The following is a 27794-nucleotide window of genomic DNA, read 5'->3' as shown; positions in this document are numbered from 1 at the left end:
GAGTTTTCCATTGTTTATTTTTCTTAAGGAATAAAGAGGAGTTGCAGCATCCTGGCTGTGGGGAGGCCTGGGCACATGTGAGCCATTGGTGTCATAACTGGAGATCAGGTGTGCAAGGACAGGACTGGGGTCACGATTCATTGCTGGCCAAGAACTGATGGGCAGAACCCCCCAGCAGGCTGAGCTGGCTGCCCAGGCTGTGCCCAGTTAACCACTTGCTCCTTCCTCTGAACATAGTGAGCAGGAAGAGTGGGTTTTAATTATTGGGCTGAATTAGCAGCCCTGATTATTTTTAGTTTCATCTCTGGGGATGAAGACTATCTTTTCTTGAACTGTCTTTCCCTTTCTTTCAAGCTGCAGCTCCTTATATTGCTAACAGGACCTCCTCCTCCTCAAGCAGGTCAAAAGTACTGGCAAGAGCCAGCAAGAATGTGGGAATTTGCTTTACCCATCAGCCTTTCTAGCTCTAGCCACCTTCTAATTCTGGTCTCCTACCCATCTCAGTGTGAGTTGCCTGAACTGATGTCCACCTTCAGGCTTCACAGTCCACAGTGTCTTAATACAAAGGAATGTTCTGGCAGAGAATGTTGTTGGAGCCCACCATCTCCAGGTTGCCCAACGCTGGGGACAGGGTGAGGGGTGGGGTTTCAGTTACCTGTATACATGATCAGTGCAACTCTACAAAAATTAAACAAAAAACCCCCGATTGTTTCCTTCTATCTCTTGCAACATGTTGACCTCTGTGACCACCACCCTTTCATTTCATGACAAGCTTAAGCAAAGTAGAGCCATGCAATGGCTTTGTAGAAAGCTGCTCAGAGCTGAGCTCTGGAATCCCAACAGCAGGTGTCCAGCACAAACAGGGAAGACAAGCAAAGTGAGAGTGGCTTTCCTTGTCATCAGGGGAGACATTCCTGATAAAAGCTGAGTAAGAGGAAGTTGTCGATGTGCCCAGCAGAGGTGAGCAGCTACTGCTGCAGTAAGGCTCATGCTGTTAGATCAGCTTCGAGCTTTATCCACCTGAGCTGAAAGACAGGAATAGTCTGTCCAGAACAACTCTGCCTGTGAGAGGCTCCAGTAGACTCCTCCCACCCTGAAGATGGTCTTTGTGCAACAGATCCAAAGGTCCCCAGAATCTCCCCACATCTTCAGATTCTGCAACAGGGTTTATTAAAGCACATGCAGGGATATTTGTAGCATGGTTTCTACAAAACCCTCTCTAGCCAAAAGAAGTTCTCCATGTAGGCAGCAAACACAGAGAGGGGCAGGAATGCTTCCCAGTGACACCTGGCAAAGCAGGCAGTGCTACACCGGCACAAACCTTGTTAACCAGTGGCAGACTTTAAGGAAAGTATGTCACAACTTTTTCTTCAAAACAGAAGATGTAACGTTTCTTTTCTAGTCATCTGGAGGTAGATTATGGGATGGTAAACAGGAATGCCTGGCTTTCGAGTGAGCTTCTTCCATGAAGGAGCAAATACAGGACTTTCACCGGCTATCCCAGCACTCATTGCAGCACCAACCCTCAGTTGTTTAGCTGCAGCATCACATGGTATAAACTGAGAAAGCTGCTGCTTTTGAACCAGTGTATGGAGACACAAATCAGCTCTGAACACGTATTTTCTTCTGTACACAAGCCTCCAACATGAATCTACAGCACTGCTGCATGTGGTTCTTCATAATCACAGCTGGAAATTCACCATGGGGTTCTTCCAGTAAAAAAATGCAAGTGCAGGATTTCAGCACTGAAGACAGTGTAGTGAATGGAGGCTGAGGGGTGTTCTGAAGCTACTGAGGGGTGTTTTGAAGCCACTGAGGAGTCTGACTGGTGAGACCTTGCATGGAGCACTGAGTGCAATTTTGGGTTCTCTAGTACAAAAGAGATGTGATTTAGCAAGTGCTAAATGAGCCACAAAGGGGGTAAATGGACTGGAGCATCTTTCACAGCAGAAGGGGACAAGAGAGCTGGGGCTGCTCCAGAAGGCTCCAGGAGGTCTGACCAGTGTTCTCAAGTACCTGCTGGGAGAGAGCGAGGATGGGGGGGCCTGACTGCTCTGCACAGGAGGCAATGGGCACGAGGGAAACCACATGGAATTCCATCTGCAAGGATCCACCTTTTTCCTGAAAGGGATCAGGCACTGGGACAAGTGGCTCAGAGAGACTGCAGAGTCCATCTGTGGAGATGCTCAAACTCTCACCAGATACAAGTCCTGGACAACATGCTCTGGTTGCCCCTGCCTGAGCTGGGCTGTGGGACTCAATGATCTTGGGAGGTCACTACCAAACTAGAGGAGCCTGTGACTTTTGCAGTTCTGTGACTTCTCAAGCCCACCCTCTAAATTTCTGCTGCACCAAACTCCAAAAGGGAAATCCTTTAACTGTGGTCTGAAATGAACTCACAGTGTAACTTAAAACTTGAAGACCTTGCTCTCTGAGCTCATCCTCTTCAGTAAATCAGTTTAACCAAGCTTTGATTTGATGAGTCCATTTGTCTTAAAATGTGACTTTACTGGGTGCTGTCAGTACCTAAATTGCTTTCAATCTACTACTGTTTATATTAAATGCAACTTGAGTACAGCTGCTCTTCAGAATTTTAGTAATTTACGTGTCGTTCACTTCAGCAGTTCTCGTACTTGGCTGTGGTACAGTTTACTTCATTCTTAAAGCCTCCTTTGTCCTTTTGTAAACACAAAAGCGTTTGCATAGTGCAAAGGGCAGTTGGCTGAGTAAAATAAGCCTCTAGCCTTCATGAGTAAGAGCACCTTGGTGTAAAGGACAGGATTCCAGATCAAAACCCTTTATGCTTTTGAAGGGCAATGAATAGGCATAGCTTACAGAAGCATTTCTAGTAAAGTAATAAGCAATTAAGCTAGGTTTGTGTGCAAAAGGTCATCAATTTGATTAATTCAGGCTCCTGCCTAAAGAATAATGATGGTGTCACTTGCACACGCATGTGATTTGTGAAAGAGGCTAATCTAGAGCAGGGGGTGAAACATCAGGCTAACCCTGTATGGATTAGCGAGTGCTGCTGTGAAGGATTCTTGTGGCAGAGCAGGCAGGCACACCTGCAAGGCTGACAAGCAGCTGTCTAATGGCTCATGAACAAGGTTAGCTGGGTGAGCTTCAGTGACTGCAGTGTGGCCCTTAACGTGGCCCATGCAGGTGGGGGCACGAGAATGCCCGAGAACCAGAGCACACCCCTTCCACTGCTGTGCCAGGCATAAGAAAGTGGAAAAATTCCCTTTTTGCAGACAATTCCCTTCAAGATTCCCTTTAAAGATGTTTAAAGTACACAGGCTAAAATCTGCTTTCAGGCAGAAGTGACCAGTGCTGTGTCTGGCAGGGCAATGGTTCTCTCCCTGCCAAGGTTCAGCTGACAGAGCCCTCGGTTCTCGTTTCATCCTCAAGGAGCTGTGCTGCATCTGCGGGGTCTCTGTCCTGCCCCATGGGTGCTCCCTTTCTGGTTCTGTTCAGCGTCTCATCCTGGAAATTCAAAGCAGCAACTGGTGACAAAAGGACACTTTTTCCTGTACACACACATTGCCACAGGTGGGTCCTGGCCCTTGCCTTCACTGTCTTGCAAAAAAAATACAGCCACCAATGGCTTGATAGTAGGCAAGAGTGCGACACGCTGTGTCAGTCTTTAGGAGAGGGTTCTCTCTTTATGCAGTCCCATTTTAAGAGTTACTCACACACCCAAGAGCCAGTACATCAGTAAAAGGAACTTGGTGATGTACAGCTATTTCTTCACCTTTTATCACACTTACCTGTTTCTTGTCCACAACATTGAGGCCAATGGAGGCAATGATGCAGGCGACAGTGTTTGCCAGCATAAAGATCATCATCTGTTGCCAGCGCCACAGGGGGATCTTTAGTTCACTAGAAAGCCAAAACAGGAGAGAACAACCAGTCACTTAAGATACTTAAGGCACTGCTCTAGTTCCCTGCAGCATCAAGTTGCAAATCCCCTGATTCCTGTTTACACTGCTCCACTAAAGCACTGGTGATTTCTCTGCTTGGAAAAAAAAAGACAAAGCATTCTCACCTGGACTTTGTTCCCAGCATGTGTCCAACAATCAGATTTGAAAGGCCAACTCCAACCATCTGCACAGAAGTTGCCAGCCCCATCGCTGTCCCTAAAGTCGCTTGGGGCACCACAAGGGGTATAGATGGCCACATACTAGCCTGGGGGAGCAATGAGAACAGGAACTCAGAGCCTGATTTAAAGGTGTTAGACAGACATTGGTTCAAAAAGGAATTATTCCCACGAAATAAACATTTATACCTTCCCCTCAAAAAATCTGGTGCTTGTCCCTCCAGTCTATTGGCTGGTTCTAGACTGTTCCCCATCCTTTTCAAGCAGCTGGAGACAGCACAGACAACACAGGTTATCTGAAACTGGAAGAACCTGACTCCAGATTTCAGAAGGGGAGTCAGATCTGGTGGCTGAGTGGGTAAGACTCAAAGGAGATTCAGGTGGTACATTCAAGGTAAAAAAGAACTAAGCAAATCATAGCCAGGTTAATGCTTCACACTGTACGAGCGCTTCCTCACTCTGCCCCACTTTCTGCTCCATGTTGATTCTTTGGGGTTATTTGTTACTAACCAAAGTTATTAGGCTTGGGGAGCCTAATGTGCCTGCCTGTGCCTGCTAAACCTGTTCAGCAGGACACCAGGGCAGCAGTAATACACCATCCAGGTGTAGGAGTGTAGCCACAAGACACACAGCTACCCAGTGGGGTTGGGAACTCACGGCAGCGAAGGAGTAAGTGATCCCCAGCCAGATGGTAGAGACCAGCGGAGGCACAAACGTGAAAGCCAGGAGAGCGAAGATGGGCAGAGTCAGCGTGGCACAGCCAACAGCAAAGACACCTCTCAGTCCAATGTAGTCCTGGTGGCAGGAACAGACAGCAGGCCTCTTACAGGGGATCCTGCTTCCCATGAGTCAGGGACACGAGGGGCTGCACAAAGTGGGCTGGCAGGAGGGGCAGTGACATGGGATTTCCTGGCTGCTGGTAGTGTAGCAGACCAGCTGTTCCTGGTTTCTCTTGTGTACCTCTGAACTGAGTCTGAAATGCCACACTAGGTGTCCAGTACTCATGTGAAACCCTTAACACAGGGTAAGGGAAAACAGTATTATACCCTGACAATTATAGAATCACAGAATCATAGAATCATAGAATCGATTGGGTTGGAAAAGACCTCCGAGATCATCGAGTCCAACCCTTGGTCCAAATCCAGTCCATTTACTAGATCATGGCACTCAGTGCCACGTCCAATCTGCGTTTAAAAATCTCCAGGGATGGTGAATCCACCACCTCTCTGGGCAGCCCATTCCAATGCCTGATCACTCTCTCTGTAAAGAATTGTCTCCTGATATCCAACTTAAATTTCCCCTGGCGGAGCTTAAGCCCGTGTCCCCTTGTCCTATTGCTGAGTGCCTGAGAGAAGAGACCAACCCCCACCTGGCTAGAACTTCCCTTCAGGTAGTTATAGACGGTGATGAGGTCACCTCTGAGCCTCCTCTTCTCCAGGCTAAACAACCCCAGCTCCCTCAGCCTCTCCCCGTAGGACTTATGCTCCAGTCCCTTCACCAGCCTTATTGCTCTTCTCTGGACCCGCTCCAGCACCTCAATATCCTTTCTGAACTGAGGGGCCCAGAACTGAACACAATACTCAAGGTGTGGCCTCACCAACGCAGAGTACAGGGGAAGGATCACTTCCCTGCTCCTGCTGGCCACACTATTTTTGATACAGGACAAGATCCCATTGGCCTTCTTGGCCACCTGGGCACACTGTTGGCTCATGTTGAGCTTCCTGTCAATTAGTACCCCCAGGTCCCTTTCTGCCTGGCTGCTCTCCAGCCACTCTGTGCCCAGCCTGTAGCGCTGCAGGGGGTTGTTGTGGCCAAAGTGCAGGACCCGGCACTTGGCTTTATTGAACTTCATCCCATTGGAATCAGCCCATCTCTCAAGTCTATCCAGATCCCTCTGCAGAGCCCTCCTGCCTTCCAGCAGGTCGACACTCCCTCCCAATTTAGTGTCATCAGCAAATTTGCTGATGATGGACTCAATCCCCTCATCTAAATCATCAATAAAGATGTTAAACAGGACTGGGCCCAACACTGATCCCTGGGGAACACCACTGGTGACCAGCCGCCAGCTGGATGCAGCTCCATTCACCAGCACTCTCTGGGCCCGACCCTCCAGCCAGCTCCTAATCCAGGAGAGGGTATACTTGTCCAAGCCATGGGCTACCAGCTTTTCCAGGAGTATATTATGGGAGACAGTGTCAAAGGCCTTGCTGAAGTCTAGATAGACCACATCCACAGCCTTCCCCTCATCCACCAAATAAGGATGGAAATAAGGAAAGGAAGCATTTGACAAAACAGGGTCTGGGTTTCATGCAGATTGTCCTTCCCCATCTACTTTGCAAAGCTTATCTCAATCCTTTCTGTTCCAGTCTCAGACCTCTCAAAACACACAGCTGTGTGCCATGGGTTGCTGCTACCATAGCACAACTACAGGACAGAGGGAAAACCAGCTTAATGTTACTTCTTGTAATTTAAATCAGACTGAAGTGCATCTTGCAGGTTTGCAAGGGTATAAAGGACTGCTTGTTTAGCCCCAAAAGGTGCAATTCTGTTTGAGGGGCTATAATGGACAGTTCAAAAAATTGGGAAGTTATCAGCAAGCACATCAGGTCTTGGGTACTCACAATTAAAATGCCAACTGCTGCGGAGAGGACAAGGGAGCTGTCGTACACTGCCCCAGCAATGTAAGCTGCTGCCTGCTGACTGTAACCGGGATATTTATCCTGGATAAACTTGCTGAAAACAAAATGAAGGGGAAAAAAGTAAGAAAGTAAGCCTGAGCACAAACATATGGACTGGAAGGGTTTGAATGAGAAGACTTAAAAACAAGCTTGATTTTGTCTGGTAGTTTGTAGTGCCAAGCCTTTGGTGGTTTATTTTCTTTTTAATTGGTGCACACCACAGAGAAGCTTAAACAGCCACTTTCGAGACACTTCTGCAAGTGCAGAGTGAAACTGCAGGTTAAAGTGCAGGTTAAAATTTGTTCCCTTCCATCAATACAGCTCAGGGCAGCAATGTGCCATCACCTGTCCACAACACACCAGTGGAGTTTGACATCCTCTTTTACGAGGCAGAATGCCTTATCAGTACAAGGGGGAGAATGCTGAGGGGCTGGACAACTGTTTAAAAATTATCCACCAGCAAAGATCAGCATTTAAATTGAACACCTGTATTTGAGAAGTACTAGGAACTGCCCCTTAGGAATTCCTTTAAGGAGACCTGGTTACAGCGAAAAACACCCATTGTCAAAGCCAGGCTTTCACCTTTTTTAGGGACATGCAGAAATTACATTAAACTTCCTCAAATTCTTTACAGAATTTAAAGTCATCCAGTTGTAATAAGAGCTTACACAGAGGTTTATTTAGAGATCTTGTAGCTCCTTAAGCCTGGTTTGGCTGCTTGCATGGCTACTTCCCCTCAGTCATCATGCTGATGACATTTCTTCCTCCCTGATTTCACAGTGGCTTCCTATACACAGCTAATGAAATACTGCCAAAATAATGTTATTTTTTTTTACTGCAGGCCTTTGCTAATAGAGAAGTTCATCCTGATTGTGCACCATCCACAAATGGGAACAAAGCAGCAAAATGACAAGTCTGTGGCAGAGCCCCACGACAGAAGCAGGAGTCTCAGCTTACTTGGGCAGGTCACTGCTTTGTTTTAAGCATAAGAAGGCATTAAAAAGGAAGTCTGAGGCCTTCACCAGGATACAAAGGCTTCCTCATGTACAAACCCAAGCTGAGCAAGCCCAGCTGTGTTCCAGACACAGCAGTGTGCAGCAGCTGCAAGGCAGAGCTGCCCCAGGCCTGTGGAGCTGACACCCCATCCAGCTCAGGAGACACCCACTTTGCTGGGCTATCACAAAGGTGAAATGCCTATGGGCTATTTTTTGAATAAAGTATTTCTTCCCCTTCTCCCAAAACCTTCTGATCCTCTTTTGGCAGTGTTCCAAGCTATAAATATTGGATGAATCATTTCCCTCAAAGGTATTTTTACTTTCTTTCAGAAGCCTCTCTCATCTTTGAAGGGAAAGAAAGGTCAAAGAACCCTCAAACCTTCAACTAGGTGTTAAAGACATGTTTCTCTTCATTTCAAGACTGGAAGGAAACTGTATTTCCCAGTCTGCCCACAGCTGAGGCCTGGAAGGCTCTGCAGGCTCATGTCAGTCAGTGAGTCACAGCCACAGGACAGTACCTGGCATCGGCCACGAAGGGGAACACTCCGTTGTAGAAGAACATGATGGTGAGGACCAGGAGCCAGTAGCGAAGGGGAAGGTGCTGGATGTCCTGAATCCGCTGCAAAGACAAGATGTGCCCTCACTCACCAGGCATTAGCCCAGCTTCACACCAGTGTCACTTCCTGCAAGCCACTGAAGGGCATGAGAGATTTAAGGAGTAACAGCAGGTAAAAGGGAACTGTGAGGCAGCTCATACACCTCTAAATGAAATTTGGTATGTGTTGACTCTAACACATTCCTTCTTTAACACTATTCAGTAAAGAAAACATAAAAGCTTTCTTCTTATTTTTCTAAAGGTTCTGGCTGCAAGAGATTTTTGAGCAGGCTCTGTTAAGAGTCCGCTGCAAATCCTTAAGTGAAACACAGCAGAAAGGTACAGGATAAACACGAGTCACAACACTGAGCTACAGAAACCAGTGAGAGTACTATCATAAGAAGGAAGTACATCTAATAGATTAAAGTGCCATAAAAATTGCACACATTACAAGCCTGTAATGTTTGTTCCTAGACAGGAGAATGCAAGGAGGAACAGAAGGGCTGACCAGAGATAGTTCAGTATTGTTGTTTGCTATCACAGATCCTGTGAGCCAGAAAGCAGCTCAGAGGGAGGCTACCAGCGAATTTTGTGCACAAAATCCTCCTCTGAGCCACCTACAGATAGGAAGTAACTGGCTCAGAAAGCTACTGCTGTCCTGAGTGCTCTCTGAAAGGCTCTAGGCAGGGAATCGACTCTTGGCTGGTGGCTCACAGATTTGATCTGCTCAGTGCTGCTCTGCAGGATCGAACCGAGGGGTGGGAATGCCCTCTCCTGGCCGGGACCGGCTCCTGCTGCCGCAGCCTTCCCTGCGCTCCAAAGGCAGTGCTCCTGCACCCGGGATTGCCAGGATGGAGGTGGAAAAGCACCACGTACCACTTTTTTGGATTCTTGCTGGATAATGCCATCCAAGCCCAGCTGCTTCATGCCCACTTTATCCAGCACACTGACTGTGAGGGCTGAAACAAGCCCCAGCACACAGAGCAGGCTCCCTAGAAAATCAAGAGGTGTTAGAAATTCCTCAGCATGGACAGAGCTGAATGATAAACTCCACTGCATGTAAAATGCTGAATTCTCCAGGACTCCTACTCCTGGCTTCTCTTAACACACAGAGCAGGACCCTTCCACTCACAGCATCCTGTTCCAGCCCCTGAGCTGTGCCCACCGAGCTCCCATGGTCCTGATGGTCCTGATGCTCCTGACCTGCAGCAGGCTTATGCAACAAACCCAAGGCTAAAGCAGGGCAGACACTGGGAAACTTCCCTGGTCCCCAGAGCAGGAGAGGCATCCCAGGGCTGCACTGGAAGCCAGGCTGTACCTCCCCATTGGTGTGACCTGCTGCAGTTACCACAGCAGTCTGACCTGTGAGCACAGGCAGCTCCAGAGTCCAGTTATGCTGGATATGTCTTAGCAAGTTTGGCAATGGGCATCTGCTGCAGATATCCTTCTCAGAAAGAGTTCTGTACCTGTTTTGCTTTCCAAAGAGCCAAATGGACTGCAGAAGTCACTGTGCTATGCTTACAAATGCTGCCTGAGCACAAAACTAAATGTGAGATGGGATGTGACAGCCCATGCCCACCACAGCTTCTTCTCTGAGAGCTGGAATCAGAGGAGAGGAATGGGTTTCAATTTCTGCATGAGATTTATCACACACATGCATCCTCTTTTCCGTGGATGATGGCCCATGCTGCTTTGTGGTTTGGAAAATAACACTTTCCTATAATCATTGAGTTTTTGTACACAAAGGAGGCCCTGAAGCAGGTCTCCCTTACATCAGCATCCCAGCACACCAGAGTACACGTGTACCACTTAACCCTTCTGTGGAACAAGTCATCCCTTCCACTAGAGACAGATCCCATCTCACTGCAGCAAGAAGAGGACAGAAACTCAAATCTTCTAAAGGTACAAGCCCTAGAACAGATTCACACTAAGAAATGTGCAGTTCAGGTTCTGCTTCTCACAGTAATTTTAACATGCAGTTTCAATCAGCCACGTGCAAGGCATTTTCTGCTGGGACAGTACAGACTGCTGCAGAACCAGCACGTTCTGCTGGCCAAAGTACGGAATAACAAACACACTTGATTCCTCTTGTTTTCACTCTGAAGTTTCTATTCCATGAGAGTAAACATACATTAAGTACTGATTACCTGTGATTGCAGATGTTTAAAATATGTCAAGAAAACAACACTGTCAGGCTGACACTAGAGTATTAAGAGAGGGTTCTCTGGCATCAGTGCAGAAAACACCACTCATAGCACACAGAAAGCAGCAGGAAAAATTGGAAAATCACGTGCCTGTTCCCACTAACCTCACTACCTTTTTCAGAGTCTTTTAGTAACTGGACAAAACGAGCTGGCCTGAGGTCTCAAAAACAACAAGCCAAAAGCACCAAAGAAACTCACCTCCCCAGAGAGTCCACTGCATTCCAAACTTTGCCTCAAACTGCTGGGTGAAGAAGAAGTTGAGGACACTCCCAAGACGGGAGAAGGACAGAGTCAGTCCAAAAGCCAGTGCCAGTTCCTTCCCCTTGAACCAGAAGGCTGTGATACGATTCTGCACAACTTGGAGAACAAAAAATCCTCTCTTGAACTGACAGGCTTGGCCAAGAGCATGGCACAGAAGCAACAGCTCTCTCAAGCTGGAGAGCTCAGGCTGGGGGAGACCTCTACTCATCCCAAGGGGAAGCAGATTGTGCCAGCCTCACAGTCCATTTTAAAATGTACTAAATCATGCTGGGACGTGGGAGGTGAACTTATCCCTCACATAAAGCAAGCAAAAATAACCTCAAAGGCAGAGAAATCACATGTCAGTCCCCACCTTGAGAGAAGGACTAAGTTGTTAGAGGGGAAGACTTTTAAACATTTTGGCACACATTAAATCCACGCAGCGGGAGCTGTGTTCTGCCAGCAACACAGGGCCCTTGTGCAGAGGTGAAGCTCACTGGTAGGACAAGGGTCTAGGAAGCAAAATAAAAATGTATCATGACCATTTGATGAGATGTAAATATGAAAATATGTAAATGTGAATTCCTTACTAGTAAGTGACCCGTTCCCAGAGCCAAAGAGCAGTCTTCCTGTTAGCATCATTGGAAGGAGGTATGGTGAGCCCTTAAAGTGTGAGCCTAGAGCAAAGAGGGATGATCCCAGCACAGTGAGAAGAGAGAAAACAAAGACACCAACTAGGGAGAAACAGAAAAAAATACACAAACCTCAATAGACATGCTGAGATCACAACAAAAGTATTCTGTGTCAAGAAGCAAAAGAAAAACCTCAAAACACACCACTAAACGTGTGGGCTTCCATCAGCTTACTCTCAGTTTTCAATTTTGTAAGACTGGTCTCTTTATAAAATGACTTGGGAATCCTCACAGTAATGATGACATTATCATGGTGGGATGTTAGAGAGGCAGAGTAACTCAGACAGAGGACTCTGAAATGTGTAGAGTCCTTGTCCCTGTTCTGAGCTCCATTATATGTCCTAGAGGACATGATGTCCTCTGTGCCCCCCTCTCCTCTCTAAGATGTTTACCTCCAGGATACGGAGACAGCAGGACTGCATTTGCTGGGATTGCTGGGTCTGAGCTTATGGCACATGCCAGAACAAATGCCAGAGTAGGGAACAGAACCGTGTTTTATCAGTTTGTCCTATCAAAACCAGATAACACTAGTCCCTGTCATGTGTGTGTCAGAGAAGAGTGTGTTTACTGCCCTGCTGTGTCAATTCAGGTAAGTCAGTGGTCAAAGGAGGAAAATGTCTCAGTTGCTTCACAGAGCTGCTCAGCTAACCATCACACCCTGCCCTCCATCCCTCTGGGATGTTACGGCACTGGGATTTTTAATCATCCCTTTGCACTGAAAGGACAGCCTGAAATCCCACTTCAGAACAAGAATAAATTAATGGAACCTCGGAACTTACAGTGATTTCCCAGTTTATCAATCAGGAATCCAGCCAGAATAACCACTACTGCATTTCTAGGAGAAAACCAGAACAGAAATGCGTTGTCTTGGTGCTTGGGAGCAACTACCAAACCACCCACCCCCAAAAGCAAGAGCAAAGTGACTCACGTCCAGGCGTAGATCGCGTAGAGCAGGTTGTACTGAGCTGGGGTCATTCCCAAGCCTTCCACACACTCCAGCGTGCCATTGTGCCCAGTGCTGTTATGGTGGGTTCCATTGGGGCAGGTCAAGTTCTGTACAAATCATAGAGCCTTTGTTAGGTGCAGACACAGACAAAAACTTACATGTGCCTTTAAAAATGAGGTTCTTCCCATCTAGATTTCTATTTATCCTGCTCAGCTCCTACTTCCACAAGCAGCCATTAGGGGACTTGTGCCTTCTCCTAGAAAGCCAGCCCTTCTCAAATGGGAAATGACTGGTCATTGGCATGGCATGGTACAGCTTCTGTTTCCCTTCCTGTGGCAGTAGCAGCAGGGGTTCAGCATTTTTATACACATTTCCAACCAAAAGAAAAGACAGGAGCCTGCACCACCAGCTTTATCTGATCCCTCAGCTTCTTGGTTATAGTTCAGCTTCATCTGACTCTTCATTCCATACTATAAAGTCTCAAGCAGCATGTAAATATGCAACTCAGTCTGTATCAATTCTCAGCTCTAAAGCATTTCCAGTAGAGTAAGAAACTGGTAGTCCTGGCATGATTTAAAAACCTTGGTTTTGCTACTAAAAAGCAACATCTCCTCAACACTATATGATCAGGAAAACCCCCCTAAGATCTTCCAGCTATTGAAAATTCACCTGCACTGGGACATGGATGCTGGGTCTTCACACCAGCAGACAAGAGCTTAGCACCTTGAATAAGCACAAGAGAAGTGTGATTTTCACCACGAGATTTTTATATACACAACTCCTCAGGTGTGCTGCAGCAGAAATGTTTGAGGCTGCAGAGAAGCAGCTCTCTAGAGCAAAGTGTTTCACTGCAAGCACTTGTCTCAGCTGCTCCAACCACCACAGTACCACTGCTGAGGCAGGGAGAGGCTAAATTCTCTAGAGTAAAAATATGACAAGAGTGTCAACAGATTAAAAACTCTGCACAGTATTAACACAGAAAAATATGGCTTGGTTTCACTACCCTACAAAGTGTTTTGTTACCTGGGTAACAAAACATGACATAGCCTTTCCTGTATTCCATAAATAAGTAACTGACTCCTCTCTCACAAACCTACAGAAGTTGTGGAAGATTGAGGAATAATTACTGACCTATTTTGGGGGGAGATTTTTCTCACATTTGCAATGACAAGCTGCATCCAATTTAGCCTGGAGTTCACTGTCTGAATGTTAGGGATTTACTGCATTTATGTTAAAAAAAAGTTACGTGCAAGCTCTGGCTATTCCTGCCCTGGCTACTGAGGCAGACAGAGAATAGGACAGTGACTCTGCCCACACACACACTGACCTGTCAGCAGACAGCACATGAGAGGCAAATCATCTCTCAGGAGACACAGAACCAATGCAATCACGACAGGTAAATGAGTCCAGTAAGAATTTGTCAGGGGTTCAAAAATTTGGCTTTGGCTCTCCAGCATCTCTGGAGAACTCCCAGCAATCAGCTGGGATGGCAGTGTGAACGCTGAACAACAGAAGTTTCTAGCATTTGAGAATATGACTGGTTTTTACATGTCAGTCCTCCTGTGACCCCCCTGCACAGCTCCTGTCCTTGGGCCAGCAAATACTGATGTGATGCCTGCAGTGTCAGAAGGTTTGTACCTGGAGACCCAGAAAGACTTTCCTTCTCACTGGCAAAAGTGAGTACTGAGAACTCGTGTATTTCTGAAAGGTTTCTAGGGGATATAGGAAAGTGATGGTGTTACGTCTGACTTCTTAAAAATTATGCTTAATATGTTTTAATCCCATTTTTTTTAACCTTATGATATGAAGAGATTTTTTTTTTTAAAAAATGCTGCTTCACTGTAACTGGTGAATACAGTGGGACTTGAAAGAGTGATGTGTAACATTCTATTTATGCAGCACAGAAGCAAAGCAAAAGAAGGCCCAGCTCAGCCTGGAGCAGCCCAACCCTCTGGTTTCTTTTGGTAAGTTTTAGTTTCCTTTTGAATGGAAACAAATTTTTAGATATTTTGCTTCTAACTTTTGTACAGGCTATGAATGAAATGAATGGGAAAGAAATAGAAGGGGAAGAAATTGAAGCAGTGTTAGCAAAGCCACCAGATAAGAAAATGCAAGCACGTCAGGCTGCCACACAGGCCTCGTGGAGCACTGTGTGAGTGTCACTGTGGTCACACTGCACAGTGAAGTTTTGCTGCAAATGAATCACCTCCAGCACTCGTGTCTCCCACCCCCGTGCAGGTACTGACGGTCAGTGCTGTGGATCTCTAGCGTGCGGGGTGGTGTGAAGTCCCGACTGGACTTCCTTAGGGCGGTGAAGAGCCGACCCCGCGGAGCACGGGCGAGTGCCACATTCCCAGTTCTCCCGGCAGCAGAGGGAGCTCGAACACCTGGCGTGCCAGTGACAACCTCCCACCCGCAGCACCTGGGAGGTGAGACCGCGAGGCAAGGACCCCTGCACCGACAGGAAAAGGTCTGGAACCTCCGGCGGCGCCCGCGGCCTGTGTTGCCGGCTGTGCCCCTGTCTGCACGGCCCGGGCGGAGGCTCAGCGCCCCTCGACACTCACCCCCTGGAGCTGCTGCTGCAGGACGCCGGGCATGTCAAAGCAGAAGTAGGAGCCGAAGGTGAGGAGGCAGTTGAAGAGCAGCACGGCGAACCTGTAAGAGACTGGGGAAGAGCGGACCCTCCTCACCCGCCCGTCCCGGCCCTCCCGCCGAGCCCCCGCCCAGCCCTGCCTGCGGGGGGACGAGCCCAGCCCGCGGCCTCCCGGGCCAGCCGGGCCTCCTGCCGGGCCTCCAGCCGGGCCAGCCGGGCCCCGCCGCGCTCACCGCGCTCCGCCGGCACCGCCATCGCTCCGCCCCTCGGGCACGGCCCGCCCCGGGGCCGGAACGGGTGGGGAGAGCGAGTGGGAGTGGGGGCTGGGGTTGGGAGTGGGACTGAGAATGGGAATGGGGAGTGGGGCTGGGAATGGGACTGGGGATGGGGCCAGGAATGGGACTGGGGATGGGGCCAGGAATGGGACTGGGGATGGAGAATGGGAAAGGGACTGGGGATGGGGCCAGGAATGGGACTGGGGATGGAGAATGGGAAAGGGAATTGGGAATGGTAATGGGGCCGGGAATAAGAATGGGGACTGGGAATGGGACTGGAAATGGGAACTGGGGCTGGGAATGGGAACTGGGAATGGGGCCAGGAATGAGAACTGGGGCTGGGAATGGGGACTGGGAATAGGAATGGGCCTGGGGCCAGAACTGGGTCTGGGGACTGGGACTGGGGATGGGGCCGGGACTGGGGACTGGGACTGAGGCTGGGAATGGGGCCAGCAGTGGGAATGGGGCCGAGAATGGGGCCAAGAATGGGAATGGGAATGGGACTGGGACTGGGACTGGAACTGGAGCTGGGGGCGGGACTGGGACAGGGGCTGGGAATGGGAATGAGCCTGGGGGCGGGACTGGGGTCTGGGACTATGGACTGGAGCCGGGGCTGGGACTAGGACTAGGTCTGGGAATGGGGATGGGGCTGGCACTGGAGCTGGGGACTGGGGACTGGGACTGGGGGCTGGTATTGGGACTGGAACTGGGGACTGGGACTGAGGGCTGGGATTGGGACTGGAACTAGGGACCGGGACTGAGGGCTGGGGACTGGGGACTGGGGCTGGGAATGGGAATGGGGGTAAGAGTGGAGACTGGGACTAAGGACTGGAGCCAGGGCTGAGGCCGGGGCTGGGACTAGGACTAGGGCTGGGAGTAGGGCTGGTACTGGGACTGGAGCTGCTGCTGCCCAGGCCTCCCCCAGGGCTGAGCCAAGGTGGGAAGGGGTCGGGAGGACTCTGATGGGAAAGGAGCCAATTGGAAACAGTGGGATAAACCGGAGGAATTGACATCAGTCAGAAAGAGGGAATTTTGTAATGGGAAATGAGACTGTCCATGTGAAAGGAAGGAATCAGATGGTAAATACAGTGTGGGAGCAGCAGCATGGAAGAAATTGGTTTGTAACACATCATAAACTGATCAGGAGTCCAAAATATGATGTTCTGGGGAAAAAAGGTATCTCTAAAGGTGTGTTGGTGGAAGTGTCTCATATAAGACACAGGGAAGAGCAGACACAGGAAGGGAGCAGGGAGCATTGTTACAAATGGATCAATAGGAACCAGCCAAGTGTTAATTAGAGGTTCCTCTTTATCACAAGAGCAGGGCCCTGGCAATGAAAAGGAAAAAAATCCACAACCCCTCCTCCAAAGCTCCTGTATGATCAAAAGGGTAAGTATATTTCTCTTCTCATTTGAAGAATATTTTCTACCCAAATGAGGCACAAAGAGCAAACCCCACAATGGCACCTGTGCAGGCCAGTGCCTTACCTGGTCTTAAACAGAGCTTGCGAAGTATGTGAGTAAGACTGTGGCATGGCTGTCCATCCTTCAAAGCCAGAAGCAGGATTTGTGGCTCCAGGAGTTTCTTCACGCTCCTATGTCAGTGGGTCAAAGGTTCACGCACAGTCGGGAGTGTGATTTTTTCAACAATGTGTACTGAAATATAAGGATATTTTAGGAGTAATTTTAGGAGCACCTGACTTGTGAACAGAATCAGCCTACAAGGTATCCCAAAGTCCATTTTTATAAATGCTGTTACTTTAGACATCATTTATGCTGCCATGTAGAAGTTTTTATTTTGCCCTACCCTGTGATTTCTCCCTTCCTTGGGCCACAGGTGTGGAGAATGCTGAATGAACTATTACCATTACTGCCTTATGTGCAGAGGATGCTTCATGCTGCCAACACCTGTCCTTACCTGGCTGTGCTGGGCAGACCCTGTGAGCAGGTGAGCCCCCACCTATCTGCTCACTCACTTCTCCCAGTGGGATGGAGGAGAGAATCAGAAGGGCAAAAGTGAGGAAAAAACCCACAAAACCTTGTGGGTTGAGATACAGACAGACAAATAAGTGAAAAGGAAAAAAAAAACTAAGGGAAAAACCCCACCAAGTGATGCACAAGCAATCACTGACCATCCACGGACCAATGTTCACCTAGTCCCAGGCAATGGGAAAAAACTTGGAAGAAACCCTTCCCCAGCTTTCTTGCTGAACATGATGCCACATGGCATGGGACTTCTCTCTAGTTAGCTAAAGTGTGGCTGTGTTATCAGCACTGTTCTCCTCACCAGCCTGAGCACAGCACTGTTTCAGCTCCTGTGCACAAAGCAAACTCCTTCCCAGCTAAACGCAGTACACTGCGAACCAACTCTTGAAAGGAATTCTTTTGGCCAAACAAGAATGTTTTATAACAACATTTAGCAGAAATGAAAGTGTCTGGATAATAATAACATTTATATAGACATTTATGTCTGTATATATATATATATATATAAATTTTGTATGTATATATAAGATTTGTATAATCTGTATATATATATATAAGATCTGTATATATATATTTATAACATGTATACTGTGTGTGTGATTGATTTGATTTGAAAACTAGTGTTAGAGCTTTGCTAGTGATCTGCAGGTCTGAGGTGGGGATATGTCCCAACACTGCTGGGGACAGCAGCAGCAGATCCCCATTCTGTACCAAGCTTTGTAGCACTTCTAAGCCGTGTTTGTGCCACTGGTGATGTTTGTGTTCACTTCACGAGCCTTTGTTGCAATCACAGTGCTTATAAAAATACTAATATGCTGGACAAAACTCACTGTGGTGTCAAAGGGATAGAAAGGAACAATACATATCAGCATTCTGCAATGTAAATAATGGCTTGGAGATACTGGATTCATTTGCATATTGAGTCTGGACACACACTTACAATTTTTTCCTTCAGAAGTGCTTTGTTTTCCCTGTATTTTTTTTCTGTATATATATGCGTACATATATGGGAATATCTATCATTATATATATTGTATAATATTCCATGTTATATATGTGAAAATAGATTATATATATTTTCTACATTTATGACATATTTCTCCCTCCCTCCTTTCAATCTTTGGCTAACAGGCTGTGTGAATTTGATGTGTCATGATTCATTCACTTTTTGAATTTTACTCTTTTTCCCCCTTTTTAGCACCAGCTCATAAGTGACCTGGATCATGGACTTGGAGTGAGTTTGATTTGAGAACGAGGATACAGGACCAGTGATGGGGAGGTCAGATACTCATGAGAGATTTGTAATAGTGGCATGTGTGTCTGTCCAGACTCAAGCTACCACGTGTCTAGAAGAACCTTTAGGCCTTCTTTAGGGAGGAAAGGGCCTGGCATAAAAATACTTTAGGTGTGTCATCCATTAAAGATAACTTTCAGAGCATGGCCAGGCGAAATACTTGCTCCTGAATCTGCATGTCAGCAGCTCTGGTGTCTGTGCTGTTGTGAGAGCTTCCTAGGAGAGAATCAGAACTCATAGGCATGACTGAATAAAAACCTATGATCCAAGAAATCATTTGGGAGCACTGCACCTGAAGAGTGTTGTTATTTCCATCCCCTATCCAGTAACAAGTCTTTCTGGAGTAGACGAGGTGTGGGCTTGCATTGGAAACAGAGAAGGGAGAGACAAAAAAATTAAGAAAAAGCTATGTGTCAGAAGCCTCATCTGCTCACAGCAATTATGGGGCAAGAACCAGACCAAGCCAGACAGAGAAAGAGGAGAGCTCTTCTTCCATTACGGCTTCAAGGAAGAGGATTAATATTTGATAAGAAAAATCAATTAGCTCACAAGTAACATGGAGATTCTGACCATGATCTATGGAAACAATCCTTCAAGACACCCTTTAATGCATAGCATCCATGATGGTTTGGAGGTCCTGAGCTTGTCGGAAGCTGGTTAACGTGAGGTTTGCCTTAGGTTCTACCTTGTAAGAGTACCTATGAGTTTAATATTGTCTCCTGGCTAAAAGGCCTCTTATGTTTTGTCAAATCCCATTCATCTTAATTCTTAACTTGAATTTGTAGATGCTCGTTCATTCTGGTTTTTATTTTAACTATTACCTGGTTTCTTCACCTGTGCATCCATAAATGTATCATCATAACGTTTTGCCTGTAAATCTATTGCAAAACTGCAGTACTTCTGCTATTTCTTAGAGCTCTCAGAAGTCCTGGTTTTAGTCCTCTCATAAAACCCTACATAGATAATTGTAATTTTAATGTAGGTTTTACAGAAAGCTCACTGAAAGTAGTATCAGCTCCTCCTACCCTTGACCTTCTTGTGCCAGTTTTTTTCTGATTTAATAGCTTCTATCTGAAAAAAGGTAGTTTCTCTTGGTATATGCTCCCTCTTGTTTATCTGATTTTCTGTCACCAAGTTCTCAGTCTCAGGGACTCCTCAAGTATTGTGGAGTCCTTTGAGTTTAACACATAACTTATTGAAGCATGTGTTACTATTTGCATTCTGTTCCCAAGTGATTGCCTTATATGAGAGAAAACAGCGAGACCGGGTTTGTGACAAGTTGTGTTAAATCTTTTTGAAAAGAAAAGGTCTCTTCAGTCACGAACAGGGAGGTTACAGTTCTAGTAAGGACAGCGTTTTCAGGCAGGAGAGGGATTTTATTTTGTCAACTGTTATACTTCATTTTGCAATTGTGTATTTCCTCTGAAAACAGAACGAGTAGGAGCATCGTTATGTAATCATTTAATGTATATTGTGTATGTAATCATTTAATGTATATTACATAATGCATCATTATGTAATCATTGTTTAAACCGAGCTGGAAATTAAGCACCATGCAGCCACTCGCTCAGCCCCCCCCCCTCCCCCTCCTACCCTGGTGGAATGGGGAGGAGAATCAAAGTAAAACTTGTATGTTGAAAAAAGAACAGTTTAATAATTGAAAATAAAGTAAAATACAGTAATAATGGTAAATTATAGTAATAATAATGATAATAAAAACAGAAAAACAAGTGATGTACAATGCATTTGCCCACGACACGCTGACAGATGCCAGACCAGCCTTCCCCAACCCAGATTGTTATTCCATGGTGTGGAATATCCTTTCACCCAGTTTGGATCACCTGGCCCAGCTGTGCTTCCTCCCAGTTTCCTTCCTGAACCACCTCACTGGCAGAGCAGGAGACAAGAACAAAGTCCTTGACTTAGGATAAACACAACTCAGCAAAAAACCAAAACGTCAGTGTGTCATCAACACCGTTCTCATCCCGAATCCAAAACACAGCACTGTGACAGCTACTGAGAATGAATTAGCTCTACCTGATTGAAACCAGGACAAACATCCTTTGCCATCTCCTTCTCATGGCTGTGTGTTTTTCTCACTGACCAGCCTACGTCTCCTCTCAGGCTCACTGGGTCCCAGGGGCTGTTCTGCTGCCAGACTCTCTTTGCTGCTGCTGCTGCTGCTGTCAGAGGCTCGTCAGCAGATGATGTGTGCTGCTCACACCGAGGCTGGAAAGGAGGAAAATCCCAAAGCATGGAGTGAGCAGCAGGAAAGAGAAGGGTTCACAGTGACAGGCAGCTCCACACTGGTGTGTGTTTGCTCACTGCAGTGTCTAAGGGATGAGCTGTTCTTTTTTTCCTGTAATGTCTTGCTGCTGTGAGAGCTCCCTCTTGTACACTTAACAACATCCCCTTCCCTGGCATTGCTGCTCCATTTGCTGTAGCTCATCCCAGCCAGCTTAGAGGCCATCCCTCCCGCGGATTCAGCACGGACCTAAAACCCACTGTGGATTTGCTGCAGCACTGAGCTAAGCAGTCCTGCTAGTTAATTATGTTCCTTGTCCTTGGCACAGAGGCAGAACTTCCCTCTTTGTTGAGCCGCTAATAAAGGCAACCTGACTGGTACTTGTCCTGTACCGCTTATCGCTGTACCTGACCATCTGTCTGTCACCTGAAATTTGTTCTGAAAGTCTCTTTTAGTTCATCTTAGGTTTCTGGCTGTCTCTGCTGGAGTCTGTCTCATACTTTATAAAAAACAAATGGAAATAAATGGGGGAGTTGCTGTAAATCTTTGAGGCACTAAGGTGTGTGCAGCTGCACCTTCCTGCCTGAAGAGGTTGTCCCCAGCCAGGCCTGTCTCCACATGCAGCTTGTCCGGCCAAGAGCACAGCAGGAAAAGTGGGGCTATGGTTGGAGTCCAGGACAGGGGAAGAAAGCAGCATGCTGGTACTGCATGTATGTGCAAAACTGGCATTGGAAATCTCCCATCCTACTCCCTTCGTCTTTCTGTCTCTCACTGGATGGAAGGATATCAGGTGCAGAAGGGCTCCTATAAAACAGTTAACAGCAGCCAGTGTTTCTGAGATTATCATGAGCCTCTGCACATTTAACTACACTTCTGATCTTTCTTAATTTACCATGAGATACCCCTCTGGCAGAGGCCATGGTTTACATATAATATAGCTTTCTTTTTCTGTCTCTATGCTTTGTAGGGCAGGAAGTAAGATGTCCAAGATCAGCAGGCTAGGACATCCTGGCCTCTTTCAGGAAATCTTTTTTACATTCAGTTCAAAGTCTACTCATTGATTTAATATGCATAAAAAAAATAATGTCCACATGCAAGTCAGTAAAAAGAAACCAACCCTCAACACTTTGCATGCATTTTTGGTGTTCATATCCACCGTGCATCTGATTGTTGTGTTCCTTGAAAAGCACATTTGGATATCAATAACACAGCAATGAGAACTCATAGAATACAGAGCTGGAAGGTGGGACTTTTATCCTACAGCTCCTCAGGGTAGATCCCACTGCACTCTGGGTTTGGCAATTAGCACAATGCTGTCAGGAGGGAATGCTGCACCACTCGCCCATCATTTCCTTTTACATGACAGATCTCTCAGGGGAGCTTTGGCTGTGAGTGCTGGGGACAAGGCAGGTAGTGCACAAGTCCAGCAGCTTATTGTGACAGATCAAAAGGTGCACAATGCCTGGATATGTGCTAATTTGGGGAACAGTTGGAAAAAGACATTTGCTTTAGGCAAAGATGCCATTTTTACACTGTCCAGAAAATGCTTCTAAAGAGCACTGAAGAGAGGCAGAGGAGAAATTATTTTTTCTGTTGCTAAACCACCTCAGCACAGCAATGAACACAGCATTTAACCTTCAGCAAACCAGCCAATTGGAAAAAAATTGTGGCAGATTTTATAAATCTGCATTTTAATCAAAATATTGAAAAAAACATAATTACCTGAAGCATTTCAAAGACAGAATCACAGTACTAATAGTGAATTCACCTCTGCTTTCTTATGTTCTCTAAAGAACTCAAATAAATAGAGTACAAAAAAGAGTAGGAGTTACCTTCAGGGATGCAGAAATCCATGTTTGTGAATCTCAAGGGTTTCACCCGGAATGAAAGTTGCTTTCACTAATATTTTATGAATGCTACACAAAACCTTTTCTGAGCCTTCCTACAAGGCCTGACCCCTCCCCTCCCTCCCCTCCCCTCTCTCTCCTCTTCTGTTCCATTTTTTCTCTCTTAATTCTCACTTTTTTGGAGACAAACAAGTTTTTGCTATAAATGCAGCTGTCTAAAAGCTGCCATGCAATGAATCTATAGTCTACCAGCATATAATTGGCTATAATGATATAGCATAGGACAAAACAGTCATAAGACTTAAAACTCTTAATTACCAGTGAGATGTGATATTCCCATTGCAATTAAGCTTTCTGGGAAGGGTTAAAGTTTTCTCCCTTTGTGCAATATGAAGCTTTGAGGGTCAGGGCTAGTCACAACTTTGGGATTGCCCTCTTCTTCAAAGCTCTAAACCAAATGTGCATTTTGGGAGCCTTTCCCCAAATCAACCCCTTATTTCTCTCTCCTGCCAGGTTGGACACAGTACAGAGAAGAACACTTCCTGCTGCCTTCCTTCTCCAGCTCCATAGCCCAAGCTCAGCTGAACCCAGGACAGGCTCTCCAGGTCTGTCTGCAGTGGTTTTTAGTAGCTATGCTGAAGGAGGGAATAGCTGGTCTCTATCCAAGGACAACCCCTCTGGCATTTCCCTTACTGTGATATCTTTATAACAGGCTGGAAGCCACAGTGCACCAAGGCAGACTGTGCTTCATGATACCATGGAAAGATGAAAGCACGGGTCAAATGCAGACTCTGGATCTGCATTTAGCACTCAAAAGCTCCTCTGCTTTAATCCCAGCTCCAGCAGTCCTTCCCTGTGTGGTCTTATGGGTCCATTTAACGCTTTTGTCTCAGTTTCTTCCATCTCTAATCCAGAGACAGTATTCACAAGAAGGTGTAAGTCTTGAGTAGCAGTTCTAAAAGGGGAGTTGCCAGGTATGTTGCTGTGGATCTGTGAACTCAAACATACCAAAGACAGGTATTTCTTACATAAATCCAAAATACACATGTCACTGTAACATGCTCAGTTCTGGATTACTTCTGCCTATAGGAGACAGAATCATGGAATCATTTATGTTGACTAAGACCCTTAAGATCACTAAGCCCGAACATTAACACAGCACTGCCAAGGCCACCAACAAAACATGTCCTGAAGTGCCTCATTTACACAGCTTTTAAATCCCTCCAGGACTGGTGACTCCACCACTGCCATGGGCAGCTGTTAGGTTGGATGTTTTCCCAATATCCAACATAACCCTCCCCTGGCACGACTGGAGGCTGTTTCCTCACATCCTGTCCCTTGTTCCCTGGGAGCAGAGCCTGATCCCCACCTGGCTCCACCCTCCTGTCAGGGAGTTGTAGAGAGGGAGAAGGTCCCCCCCAAGCCTCCTTTTCTTTGCTCCCTCAGCTGCTCCCCATCAGATTTGTGCTCCAGACCCTTCCCCAGCTCTGTTGCCATCCTCTGGACATGCTCCAGCCCCTCAATGTCTTTCTTGGAGCAAGTGGCCCAAAACTGACCCCAGGATCTGAGGCGCAGTTGAATAGGTCCAAACATGTGCTGCTGTGTACAACTGACTCCCTGAGTATTTAGAGGTTTTTTTTGATTTATGGAAAAATTCCCTGTTCCCCGTGTTTTTGCAAGACTCTTTTCTGCTTTGTTTTTTTTTCCCTAGATCACGGATTGCTCTGGATGGGGCCATTTTTTACCTTGCTGCCTTTGTTTAACTAGTGTTTGGTTTGCTGCTGTTGTGGCTTGTACTTGGATTTTTAGGTACTACCTTACCTGTTATTAATGATAGAAAAATTTCCATATTTAAGTGATGACAATTTGATTAACCTTAAACTATGTTTTGTTTGCTGGGACTACAAAAGCATTTTCCAGTTGGTACTGTGGCCAATTCTTTGATTACATTATATCCAAGATGATCTTATTTCTCTTCTATGAAAGTAATCAATGAACTTCAAAGAATCACAGAAATGTTTGCGTGGAAGGGTCCTCACAGACCATCTCCACACTAGACCAGGTTACTCCAAGCCCTGACCAAACCAGCCTTGAACACTTCTTTATTCTTCTATTTCTCTCCACATGCTAACTCAACAGATTTATCTATAAATTCTGATGAAAGGACCATTTAAATCCATATAAAGCTATGTTAATTGGACTGTTAACAAAATGAATTGTGCAATTGTGACTTTTTCCCAAGAAATAGATTGAGATCTGAATTACACTATTGTATCACTTTAAATGAGAAGCTCTTTGAACACAGTGTGTTTTTCATCACTACATCTGGCACGGTGTCTGAGAGACCAGTTGGGTTTATCTGATTTAGTTCCTACTGCACGTGTGCAGGGGAAGTGGCTGCATGTGAGCACTAGCACAGGGGTTTAGCAGATATTTTTCATTTCTAGGTATTTAATAAGCAGGTTGGAGATTCGGATTAATCATCTCTTTCCCATGTTTAGAGGACAATATGCGTCACCAGGAACATTCCATTGGACGTTGTTAGAGCAGGAAATTTGATTTATAATACATGAGTAGAAGTGGAAGTGGGTGCCTCGCTTCACCTGTGACCAAGATGTTCCACCTTATCTTCTATCAAAGCAGCTTTATCCTCATGCCTGATAAGAACCTGGGATGAAATTCTGGGTGACTGAACCATTAAATTTTCCTCTGAACATCACAATCACATATAACTTTGAGGCATATCCCTTTATTTGTCACACTGCTTACACAACTGTTTGTTGTAGCCTTGCCCAACTGAAATGCAGAGACATGTTATACACCTTGACCTGTTCAGTTTGCCTAATAAAATCTAATGTTTGGGACTCCAGTGAGGGAAAACAGTTAAAGGCCTCCAGAAAGATGCAAATAACTCTTTACTGTTATAAAGTATTATTTGACTACAAAACCAGACCTGTTAAATTTTCTTGGTTTAGTCCAATCCCAGCTGTGTTGCAAAATGCAGGTTCCAATGGTGCTGTAACACTGGTATATGTTTTTTATTTAAGTTTTTCAACCTTTAGTAACAACACCAAATTTGAAAACCTCTTTCTGATTTTAAGCTTTCAATTTAAGTGGTTGTTTGGTCTCCTCCTTTTACCATTCAAACTGAAAATATACACTTAGAGTGAATGGTCTGTATAGTTCTCTTGGCCTCTCTTTGGCTACTTAAAAAAAATAAAATTGGCAATTATTTTTAAAAGTACTGTACAAAATATGAATTGATTCTTCAGCAAAAGCCTATAACAGTAAATGCACTGTAAAATGCATATGTTCCAAAACCTAAACACCTAAGTTGTGGAAAGAAATAATCCTTCAGAGATATTTCATTTGAATATTTCTGATCGTAAGGTGATTGAACAGTTATTTTGCCTATAATAAAATCTTTTATAGGGATTGATTTTTTTTTTAATTTATTTTTTAAAGACAGTAGCAGCTTGTCTGATTAATGAATCTCTTTTTCTCTTTTGCCTGTGCTTATTTCTTCCAGTGATGCAAATCACTTTCCCAGCTTGTAAGCTGTTTTTATTTCTAATGAGAAGCTTTTGAATTTGAGATGTATGTAAATAATGTAATTTAATTGCTTTTTCCTTGATAAGAATACCCAAGTATGTCCTTGAGGTTTAGGCTGGATATCACAACAAAGTTTTTCACCAGAGGGTGGTTGAAAGGCTTCCCAGGGAAGTGGTTACAGCACCAATTCTGCCTGAGTTCAAGAAGTGTTTAGGCAAGGCTCTCAGGCACATGGTGGGATTCTTGGAGTGTCCTGTGTAGGGCCAGGAATTGGACTTGATGATCCTTGTGAGTCCCTTCCAACTCAGCATATTCCATGATTCTATGATTCAGAATCTCTCAAGCAACAGCCTCACAAGTAGGTTATTCACAGGCTTATTTTGTGAAAGGGCATTGAGACAAATAACTGTGGAATGAAATGCCCTTGTCATGGCAGGGAGAGCTGGGGGATGCTGATAAATGGGTGTTTTGGAGCAGTGCTTCCCATCTCCACCTCAGTGTGTAAATGTATTACAGAAATGATTATCACATGCATCCATGTGCCTTCTGTGACATCTGCTGAAGGTGCTGGAGGCTGCCAAGGATGCTGAGTCCTGAGTCCTGGAAGCTGCCACCTGTAGCTAGGTGTGTGCTGCTGCTTTGGGAAATCTATTAATGAAGTTTGGTGATTGTGCTCGATTTTTTTTAGGATTTGAAATGGCCAGTTTGGCCCTCTAGCTATCTGTTACTTCATCCCTGACTGAACTGGTCCTTCCTTGTCTGCTTTCTCTGTAGTGACTATAGCTGCCTGATCTTGGAAATATAATTAATTAAATTGAAACAACTAACATGTATGGAGCAAAGAAGTGCCCTAATTTTCATTGATACTGGGAAAAGACTTGCAAGTATGAAGGTGTTTGGAGGTTTTGCATTAATAATTGGGTTCCAAAATTAGGTTCTAATACTCTTCTGGCTGAAAGCTGCCCCTCGCTCCAAAGAGTCCTTCTAGATCGGGCCTCAAATTGAAAAACACCCGATTTAGATGATGTTTCGTATGTTTTTGTGGGATAGTGGAGAGTCGGAGAGATGGCGAGATGGAGAGTCTGAGCCCGGCCCGGCTCCTCTGCCGCACCGCGGGCCAGGGCCACTGCGGCTGAGCTGCCCTGTGACAGCGGGAGGGAAAAATAGGGGGAAACCGACTAATTTGTGACCTTCTGACCATTCACTTTGAAGACCTCTCCAGTCTGTAGCTTGCTAACATACCCAGGGACAGCTTCTTTTCCCCGAATCCTTTGGTTTCTGGGATGCAGATCAGGCCGTGGAGATGTGGATGTGGATGTCAGCGAGGATGAGCCAGTGGGCCCCGAGCACAGTGCTGGACGTGCCGGGTGTCTAACGCGGGTGCCCAGAGGCGATGGCGATGGCCCCGTGCCTGCTCTGGCTCCCGCTCGTGCTCGGTGTCCGTGTGCGTGCCGCCCCACGCGTGCCCATCGCCCCGATGGCACCGCCCCGCCGCCATTGTCTGCCCGCGGGGCTTGGCGGAGCGGGCTGGCCGCGGGCGGGCTCGGGGCACCGCTG

The 27794-nt window shown here is 46.2% G+C and overlaps 1 protein-coding gene and 1 long non-coding RNA gene across 10 annotated transcripts; one reads left to right on the top strand and one right to left on the bottom strand.

The window, feature by feature from the left end:
• Positions 1 to 15330, bottom strand: LOC135422861 (major facilitator superfamily domain-containing protein 1-like). Its single transcript, XM_064672392.1, has 13 exons — positions 15273 to 15330; positions 15011 to 15111; positions 12429 to 12553; positions 12280 to 12335; positions 11399 to 11542; positions 10767 to 10925; positions 9241 to 9356; positions 8288 to 8388; positions 6718 to 6829; positions 4754 to 4891; positions 4046 to 4185; positions 3768 to 3879; positions 1 to 3483 (listed from the first exon to the last, which is right to left on the bottom strand). Exons 1-13 carry the CDS (start codon positions 15292 to 15294, stop codon positions 3370 to 3372), a joined length of 1440 nt encoding a protein of 479 aa, XP_064528462.1. The 5' UTR covers positions 15295 to 15330; the 3' UTR covers positions 1 to 3369.
• On the top strand, positions 15111 to 27478 carry LOC135422862 (uncharacterized). Of its 9 annotated transcripts, none has more exons than XR_010434629.1 (6): positions 15111 to 15336; positions 16638 to 16703; positions 17151 to 17261; positions 18498 to 18578; positions 23199 to 23290; positions 23398 to 27478. It is a non-coding gene; the product is annotated as an uncharacterized LOC135422862 (long non-coding RNA). The 9 variants fall into 9 exon arrangements; XR_010434628.1 differs by having other exon boundaries at positions 16633 to 16703; XR_010434627.1 differs by lacking the exon at positions 15111 to 15336 and having other exon boundaries at positions 16105 to 16703; positions 23398 to 24494; positions 25133 to 27478.
• The last annotated feature ends 316 nt before the right edge of the window (positions 27479 to 27794 follow it).

Source organism: Pseudopipra pipra, chromosome 16, assembly GCF_036250125.1.
Source record: "Pseudopipra pipra isolate bDixPip1 chromosome 16, bDixPip1.hap1, whole genome shotgun sequence".
In the NCBI taxonomy this organism is placed as follows: Eukaryota; Metazoa; Chordata; class Aves; order Passeriformes; family Pipridae; genus Pseudopipra; species Pseudopipra pipra.
This window is presented reverse-complemented; position numbering and strand designations above follow the sequence as displayed.

Coding starts and splice junctions, on each gene's coding strand:
- LOC135422861 (XM_064672392.1), bottom strand. CDS start 15,294: ATGGCGGTGCCGGCGGAGCGCG. Junction 15,112..15,272: donor GGCGGTGCCGGCGGAGCGCG/GTGAGCGCGGCG, acceptor GCTCTTCCCCAG/TCTCTTACAGGTTCGCCGTG. Junction 6,830..8,287: donor CCCTTCGTGGCCGATGCCAG/GTACTGTCCTGT, acceptor TTTTGTTTTCAG/CAAGTTTATCCAGGATAAAT.